Consider the following 10,106-nt stretch of genomic DNA (forward strand, 5'->3'; position numbering starts at 1 on the left):
CTGACACTAGTTTTGGTATCTCGAAGACAATGGTTAATTAGCTGGCTATTGTAGCTTTATCTCCAGAACCTTGAGTAAGCAAAATTTACGAACTAATGTGATAAAATGAAGGATTAGTTAATCAAAATTTTTGAACTCTATGAAACATAAAGCCATCGTGAACCTGATGCATCAATGTGTGAAATTTGAAACATTTAGTAATCTAATTTGCAATCGCCCATATTTAGAATAATACATACATATTCTATACATATACAAAAGGAAGAACTGGTTTTGTTGTTCTACATCATTCATCCGGACAAAGGGCAGGGACGTTTGTCTGTCACAAGACTCACAACCGTCCTTAATAATTTGTGGATTCAAATTTGCCAAAATTTTATATTGTAAGGATTAGAACACACCACACACACACACACATTTATATATATATATATATATATATATTTCAAATTCTATATATGTATTGTGCTATTGGAGGTGGTCTAAATCACGCCATTACGGTGAAGAATATCCTTCAAGATCCGTCTAATATTTCTCACTATCCAAAAAGCCTATTCGTGGTTAACATAGAGAATTTAGCTGCAGTAAGCATGGGAGTTTTGCTTGTGCGTCTAAGTTCTGGCTGTAAATGCTGCCCTACCCTATCCTTCAGAGTAGTTATCATGCAGTATCATATACACTCTCTGGATTACAGAAGAGTTCTGTCATTTCCAACACATGCAATCCAGTTTAATTAACTTGCAGAATTCGGACCCACGAGGCATAGTTTTGTGATTGTGATGGTAAATTGAAGTCATATAAGAGTAATGCCGTTTTTTCTTTTGGAGATGAACGATAGAGATTCTTTTAACCTGTTGGATTAGCGGGGACATAGGGGACTTATATTTTCATTATCTTTCCAATTTTTGGTGTATCTTTCATGGTGAAAACATTGTTATGGAGGTAGACATTGTACAATATCTCCATAGAATAACAGGAAAAACTAGAGACAAACATCTAAAGTAAATCATTATTATAGGTCTCTCGGAAAATGCTGTTGTAAGTTGTTAGCCAAACTATTGATGTTAGACAGAATGCAGGAATTTAAACCACACTATTGATGTTAGACGGACTGCAGGATGCAAATGATGAACTTTTCTTTCTAGATAATAATTTCCATGTAACTTTTTTTTTACCAGATGATGTGACTTAATGAAGAGCCATTGAGCGGAAATCACTGAACTATTGTGGCTTTTGGAGAAATTGCCGCCAAGTCACCCTATGATCTTCTAGACTGCAGATGCTCCCTCTTTTTTTCCATTAAGCCAAAATTTCTTTGGTTTCTGTTCTTTAGGTTTGTTTTTCGAGGAACAGTCCAGGTTTATTGAAAAAGAAATAGGTTATGTCAGTCTTTTAGGAGTCAAAAGCTCTTGAAAAATGCATGTCTTGGAAAATTTTAACAGGTCATTAAACTTCATAATGCGGTATTACTACAAATGTAATTACATTTTATATTGTACGAAGTGGGCAGGTGCTAAACAATGTTTTTAAATTCGGACCGGCCAGCGAACCGGAGAGGGGCTCGGTTCGCAGTCCGACCGATCTGACCGGCCGGTTCATCAATTTTCTGCTTTTTTCTTTTTGGCAACTTTAGTGTTAGGTACTTCACAAGTCTTCATTCTACACTTGAACTTGACAACTAATGTACAATTTAACATGGTTATTGATAACTTAAGTTTCTAAAATGCTAAATTTAAGTTTCACCAACATAACTAAATTTAAGTTGAGATAATAACAAATTTCCTGAAAGTTAAACATAAAACCTGGAATGATAAACATAATTCATTACAAACATAAATAGATACAATCCAAATGTTCACCAGTTATCACAAATAAAAACACAAAAATAAATAAAATAAATATTGAAATTCTTTTACAATCCTTAAAAAAGTTCATAAAAGAGTCCAACTCATATTCAAGACAAACCATTTGAATAATAATCTTCCATCAGTGGCATGATAAGCAACAACACCACCTTCACAATTTCATCAACTTAATCTGAAAAAGTTAAAATTTTATTATAAAAATATAAATCTAATTGCTCAAACTAAAAAAAAAAAACCAAAAATAACTCTAACCAGCTTTAAATGAAACAAACATCAATTGAGATACAGTCGATTTTGTGTCAATAAATTTAATGGTTCTAACGACCCTAGTGGCAAGTGTAAATAAATGGTCAATTGATGGGATCCTGAGATTACCATTTACGGATTTACCAAGAGATACAAACATGTGGTCTGATTTGGCACTTTTTTTTTTTAAGCTTTTGTTTGACAACCTTCACAAATCAACTTTAACATGTCTTTAATTTTGTTGCTTCAGTGAAACCTATAAAATTCAAGATGAATTTGCATTCGGTAGACTAATTACTTCAGCATAGAAAAAGCAATAAAATCACAATAAACAGCAAGAAAAAATAGAACAATCATTGATACAAAATTTATTAATTTGATACTTCGTCCATGTGTAATTTTATTAATTTGATACTTCATCCAAAAAATAGCTTTTCCAAATATGATTGCAAAATAATTAATGATTCATAATTTCATCCTTAATTAATCAAATAAAAATAAAACAAAAATTAGGGGAAACAGATGAAAATTGGGGGAAAAAAGAAGAAAATGCAAAAAAATGGCTAAAGATAATAATATAGAAAACAAAAACCTTGAAAAGGGAAAAATAAAACTTACCAAGATGATGGAAAACAGGAAAAGCTCTTGAGTCTCAAATATCTTGTGAAAGTTGAAATTTCCAACTTGTCTACAATTTGCTAAAGATGATAGCCTGATAATAATGGTGAAGGCTTGAGAAAATCTTGTTGTGGATATTTGGGTTTGAAAGGGTTAAGAAGAAAAAATTGAAAAAAAAAAATTCAAGAGGAGAACTGGAGGAGCCGTTGGCCTAGAAGCCCGAAGCCGAGAAAGTGATGGATTGAAAGAAAAGTGCATCTGCTGTTTCTATTCTTAATGTTAGGGTTTCAGTTTTTTAATCTAATTTTTAGTCAAGTTAAGTAGAATTCTCAGGATAAACTAAACTTGTCCTATGACTGTGGTCTAGTTGTAAGATTGTCTTATGTAAACATGAAGACCCAAGTTCAAAGTTAAGCAAATTCATTCTTGACATTTTGTTTGAAAATTTAAAAACCGCCGGGTTACGGTTTGTACAGTTTTTAGCGGTTCGACCGATTTCTAGCGATTTTTCATTAGCTTTCGGTTTGATACTAGACCGGAGCGGTGGTATCTCTGTTTCGCGATCGAACTGGTCCGGTCCGATTCTGAAAAACATTGGTGCTAAGAGGTACATAGCAGAACTAAAAGAAGATATTCCATTATCTGCTGCTTTTGCGGAGATTAAGGAGATGAATAGCGCAACGAATCTTCTGTCCCACACTCTGTGCCACTTTCTGTCCCACTTTTTATTATATTGTTATTTCTCCTTCATAAACATCATGTTTTAGTTCTTTTTTGTTTCCTTAAGATTCAATAATTATTAATTCAGTAAAAAATAAATACAACAACTTAAAAAAAGCAATATATAATAGAAAATTAAAAAATACAGCAGAAAATTCATAAAAAATCTCATTTTTTATGCATTTTGATTTTTTGATTTTGTTAAATTTTGTGTATTACTCAATTAATAGTTATTAAATCTTAAGGAAACAAAAAAGAACTAAAACATGATGTTTATGAAGGAGAAATAATAATATAATAAAAAGTGGGACAGAGAGTGGCACAGAGTGTGGGACAGAAGATCCGTTGCGAATGAATAGACCACTCTCCGAGGCATTTAAACTGGGCAGTGTTGTAAAGGTAAGTGCTTCTTTTATAAGCTCAAGGTCAGGCTTTTAGTTTTCAATATCTGTCATATTGCTTGAGGTAGCTGATCACTGCTTCCTTTCACGATTGAAGAAGTGGGCTTACAAGTGCCTCAATGTGAACCTGATTGATTAGGGACAAATTTCCACAAGCAAACATTTGATTAAAAAAAGAGAGGCTTCTCTGTTTCAATACTAATGGCCTTAGACTTCTCATTTCATTTTAATCCTTCATAAGTTTAAAATCATCACTCATCATTGTAACTTGTGAGATGTATGTTTAAACCATGACAATCCACTCCACTTTTAGGTCTTTTCAAAGTAAAAGACTATAAGCAATCCGCGGTTTCCAACAAAAAGTTTTTGGCCATTCAACTATGTTCTTCCCTGCTATGTTAAAAAAAAAAAAAAAAAAAAGAAACAGTAAACACCATAGCCTATTGCCACTGTGAGAAAATCATTCAAATATAAAGAAAACCATTGTATTCTAGGTTTTATCGCAGACATCAGAGTTGCTGGGATTAGCCAAAAATCAAAAGATATGGTTAAAGTGTGTGTTAGCACAAAATCACTTCACCTAACAGAAGCGATTGCATCCATGGTTCAAATATCAAGCCATCATTGAGTAAAATAATTGAAAAACATTTGAATAATTGCGTGAACCCAAATAGGTAACAACACATTCACCATGACACCATCTAAGTTAGGTTGCTCTAATTGGAAACCAAATACTATATTTGCTGTTGTTGACTTGCTGTACTATGGCTCTATGTTGAGAGGAAACTACACAACAACAGGTGAAAGTTTTTTTATTAAAGTTGCTTCTATGCCTTTTTACCTTAATCTGCAAGGAGGAGAGAGTGAGTTTCGAGACTGGAAAGAGGGCAGCGGAGATGGGGAAATGCAGATAAGAGGTGAAACTCTTCCTATGTACCTCATTAATTAAGTATACAATTTCTGACATTAATCCTAGTCGCTGAGATCAATTAGTTAACAAATAGAAATAAAGGAACTACAAAATCAGATTAAATTTAAAATGATATGGTCTTCATAAAATTTCAAAACACATGCCAAAATTTCACAAAGTTGCTTAAATGTCTTATTTCTAAGTAAAAATTTCTTTTACCTGTTTTGCTGCAGTCATTGCCTAATAGACTGACAGAATGCACTCGGCAATAGACTACTCTATCATCACTTATTATACTAAATTTCAGACTGTAAAAGGTCTTCCACCTACAGCCTCCTCTTCTCAATCATCAAAGGCATGATCTGTTCAAGGATGGTTTCTCTCCGACAGGTATAGAGCGAGGTTATCCCTCGAAACAGAGGCAGTCACATCAGCTGAATCGCAGAAATCCTGTCCATATCCTGGATCATGGCAGTGATATAATGGCAATTCCTCCAGTACCTCATCTTCCATGTCAATGACAATATTATGAAGAATGCAACAAACAAATATAAAACTAGGTAGCTTGTGCTTGTCAGGTCTGCACACCACTCCATCTATCATCTTCCAGACGTCCTTCAACCTCGCCAATGCTCTTTGTGCCACAACACGAGTTGCTAAGTGATGCTTATTAAAGTCAACTTTGGTCTGTGAAAGATCATTTCCCTGATAAGGAGTCAGAAGCCAAGGTAGCAAGGGATATGCTGAATCACCAACTACATATTCCTGTAATTCAGCTTGTTGGGATAGTTTTATTTTCTTCCCATTTAGCCTTTCTCCTTTCTGACATTTGTCGTAGAAGGATGAATATGGCAGTAGTGAACTTTCATTCAACATTCCTGGCAATCCACTGAATATGTCCAGGAACTTCAAGTTGGGACCAACTATTGCCTGTAAAGGCATACTGTAATTCTCTTTCGAATCAAGCCACACATCAGTTCTTCGCTTAGAGGTGGATAACAGTATCACAATATGTGTGGTGTCAATTGCTCCACAACAATTTGGCAAGCCTTGAATTTGTTCAAACTGGGACTTTATATCCATTAGCTCATTTTCCGTGGAAGGCCACCTGATATGCTGATGCCCATTCATCTCAATGGCCTCCACAAATCTCCAAGTCACTTGAGAGACTGTAGACTGAGATGTCCCGAATGCGTCACCAATAGAGACAAGTGAACGACCAGAACTAAGCCTATTCAAGGCTAAAGCAACTTGATCATACAGGGACATTGGTTTTCCATTGCTAAAGGCAAAATGTGTCTTCACCGCCATGTGCTCCCTTGCAAGCGAACATATATATTCAAAAGTTCTTCTGGACATTTTGAAAACACATTTGAAGCTATCCAAGCCCTTTGACGGACGTGAATCTAGATTACCTGCATACCAGGAGTTAAAAATGAAAAAGAAAAAGAAATTCATAATTCTTACATGATGATAGTAAAAACTTCAACAATCTATTTTATTTTAATGTTGCAACAAACATGTATAATTTTACATATAAAGGAATCTACATTCCATAATGCAGAAATATAGGAATTACTAGAATATTGTGTCAGTGAAAATAGCGATATGTGCTTTTGAGAGAGAGAGAGAGAGAGTGAGTGAGTTCAATTTGACAGGCTACTTCATCTTCATTTCAAGAAGAGCCCCATCAGTGACATAAGGAAGAAAATGAACAAGAACATTAAGATACACGCGATAGTCTTGATTGTTCTGCAAAGGATAAAGTAGACAAGAACATGAAGCGTATGGAGTTGATACAAAATTTAAACACTAGAATAGGCTCACAGTGTGATTGTTCATTGTACGTTTCCAATTTGTGCCCCAAACTAAGATCAATAAGTCTATCCAAAAGACCAACGTATACGAAAACATATCAATAAATGCAACCAAGGAGAAAGGAAAAATTATTCAGCTGCAACACGAGTTCTCAAGTATCAGACATGAAAAAACCACAACGACATTTCTACGGTTTTGGAAACTTGCCTAATTGATTTGACATGCAGCATAATTGACAAAAATCATGACAACAGAAGCAATCTCCTAAAAGTTGAAGATGGCTGCAGCCTGATTTGAACCGCAAATAGATAGAAATTTGAGCAACAAACCAGAGTTTAGGTTGTTAGACTAACAAGAAGGCTGTGGTGTTGCAGAATCAACAGGAAAGTACAAGTGACACGCTTTAAGTAAAAAAATGCGAGTATAAATCTAGGTGTACAATGATTGACTGGTTTTAGACCATATAGTATATCAAAAAATAAGAACTTTCAGAATTCAACTAAGCAAGCACTGCATATATTCTTGATTGCCTGCAGCACGAATATAAGCTTTCTGCTCTTTTTGTGGATTCAAAACCTACTCTTTTCAAGTTGTTCTAACATAATGCGCCAGCCACAAGGCTATTCCAGTAAAATGAAGTGGAATGATAGCGTACCTTCTCTATTAAGGACTTCTAGTCAACTAATTCACCCATTTTAGTAGCTAAGAAAAACAGGAATTGATGATGTCATGAACCATGAAAAGTGTCTATATTTGGAGTTGGAGAACCAAATAATCGTCAATATTCTTATTGCAGAGAGAGGCGAAGAAAAGAACCACGTACCAAAAATTGTCAGGTCCAATGCTCATCAAAATGTTAGAGCAAATGATTTCTTGTCCTGCTAAAATGGACTTACCTTAAACAAGTAACTAGTTTTAATGAGATACGAACACTTGCCAGCCCCACATTACATCTTATTTTGCAGCTGATTAACCAAAAAAAAAAAAAATTTTCTACTCTTCTCCCGGCATTCATCATAATTAATACAAGGAATAATGGGATGACTCAAAATTTATGAAACCAAACGAATTAGGGATCTCTCTTGAACCTATTAAATATGCATTCTTTGACTAATGGCGTATAATTGCAGTGGTTAGATAAAGCACAAGTCAATCAAATCACCATCATTCAACGGATATATCACAATTCAATTTTGCCTATAAAACAACTGCAGTACATCACAGGCGATCACAAAAGCTAACAAAACCAACAAGCCTCTCATAAGTAACAAAATCAAAATACTGAACATCACAGGAGAGTTGATATATTTGAACTGATAAAACTATTGAAATTGAACATACTGGCAATCTTCTTGGCTAAAGCATCAAACCAATCAGGCGAGGATTTCTCTGAAGACCCACAAGCCATATTGCTCGGTTTCAGTTTCTTGTGTACTTCCTTCCTCTTCTTCTGGCCTCTTACAGGACGCTTGAGCATGAAAGAACAAATTAGCAAAAACCCAAAATTCCCACTAGCCTCCGAAGTCTAAAGCTGCAAAAAAAAAACGAAGTAAATTAATTCTACCCAACAAAAAAAATGGATGCCCATTTATTACATGACATAAATTAAGCACCAGGGAACCGACTAAGATCACAAACAAACAAGACATGCAGAGCTGTAAAAATTGAAGTGGGATGGATGCATACATACGTTACAGAGAAGAATAGGTGCCAGGTGTAAATACTCTGGCTGCATCTGACTGCCACTTGTTGGCTTTCCTTGTTTCGGTTCTTGGAAAAAACATGCAAATTTCGTAACGGACAGTTGAAAGCAAATTAGACAACACAGATTACGAGATGCATATGTTTAATACGATTAAGGGATGAGGAAACTTGGAAACTTACTTGGTTTATTGCTGGTTTAGGACAATTTTGTTGGAATACAAGGCTTAGACATTGACATTGGTAGTGGGGTGGAAACTAAAACTGCTCTTTATAAAAGTCTCTTAACAAAATTCACCCATACAGGGAACGAGGGAAACCAAATCAAAGAAACAACTGAGTTTTTCTATAATATATAAATGATTTCAGATTATCATTACTCGTCTAGCACTACATGTTACTCCTATATTAGATCTATGAAGGATAAAATCCCTAGATAAATACAAATACTAGGATTGTAGTTTGATTTATAGTATATGGTGTACTTGATGAACAACTAAAAGCCAATTAAAAAGTAATTAAAGACTTGTTGAGTATGGTAGACAATTTAATTGTTGAAAGTAACACCATAAATTTCTAGAAAAATATGAGGTTCTACCTTTTTTTCTTTTTTTACACAACAGTAATATTTTTAAGTTGATAAAAAAATTTTACCGTGAGTGAGAATTATGAATTACCTTAATTTTTAAGGTAAAAGAATCGGTCTCATCAAGTGTTAATAATGGTAACGCTCATCTTAGCAAGTATTTCCAAGGCACGTACCATGAAACTTGACATCCATATTGACACATTTTTTTTATAATTTGTTGACCCTTTACAATAACCCCAATTATTGTAAAACAACTATCGTATATGTAAGTAAAACGAGGGCCTCAATGATGAATTTTTTCACCGTTAAATCCAGCCCACCTTTGCTCTTGACACCAAGTTAATGATACGAAGCGTAACATTCACAAACATTTGATGATTAGGTGATATGCGAAATTGTTTATTACAGTACTAGGTTAAAGTTCATAGTCTAAATTAACACAAATAATCTTTCATTTAATTTCCACTAGAAGGAATAAAAAATCTTTCTTGTAATTTACTTAGTTACCTTAAATGCTCACATTTCTTATTCTTTTAAAAGATATCTTCCTTAGATACACTGTTGTTTCCATGCTAAGATATGCATCTCATACTTTGTAGCTTAGCTTGATAAAAATATGTACTTTTGCTTTATTACAACATTGTAGTCAAAAGGTGTTGGCAAAAAGTTGAATTACAGATCCGGTATAGTGTTAATGCATCGAATATAGAGAAAATTTTGAAATATGCAGATAAATTAAATCCTAACTATCTACTTGCTTCATCCACAATGCAATGCATTTAGCACACATTTTTAGTCAAAATTGTTGAAGCAAGCAAAACTCGAATTTTATGTATGATACTGATGATATGTTGCCACGCAGAGGTCTTTGAAGCATATTCTTGACACATTTAAGCAATATGAGGCGAGTTCTAGTCAGTTGATTAATGTACAAAAGACCTGTTTTCTTATGTATCATAGAATGCTGTTGGAGCGTCATAATTTAAAGAGAGAAACTGTGAGGACCTGAATTTTTTTTTATTTTTATAGAATATTACTGGGTTATTTAAATAATTATTCACTCATTTTCTCCGAATTATTTATTTTCGACCATTTTAAATCCATTTATATGGAACAACGTCTCTTTTATAGTTTTAAAGCGTTTCGTTAGAAAATCTACTTTTGAAAATTCCTTTAATTCGGAATAACGAGTGCACGTTTTCGAGACTACACTTGGATCAGGAGTGTATCAATATTGG

At 34.1% G+C, this 10,106-nt stretch overlaps 1 protein-coding gene across 1 annotated transcript; it reads right to left on the reverse strand.

The window, feature by feature from the left end:
- Positions 1-4,953: 4,953 nt before the first annotated feature.
- Positions 4,954-8,055, reverse strand: LOC113774018 (protein ALP1-like). The gene is made up of 2 exons (XM_027318597.1): positions 7,920-8,055; positions 4,954-6,175 (listed from the first exon to the last, which is right to left on the reverse strand). The coding sequence occupies exons 1-2, from the start codon at positions 8,053-8,055 to the stop codon at positions 5,127-5,129; spliced, it is 1,185 nt and encodes a 394-aa protein (XP_027174398.1). The 3' UTR covers positions 4,954-5,126.
- Positions 8,056-10,106: the final 2,051 nt, after the last annotated feature.

This window comes from Coffea eugenioides, chromosome 6 (genome assembly GCF_003713205.1).
Source record: "Coffea eugenioides isolate CCC68of chromosome 6, Ceug_1.0, whole genome shotgun sequence".
Taxonomy (NCBI): Eukaryota; Viridiplantae; Streptophyta; class Magnoliopsida; order Gentianales; family Rubiaceae; genus Coffea; species Coffea eugenioides.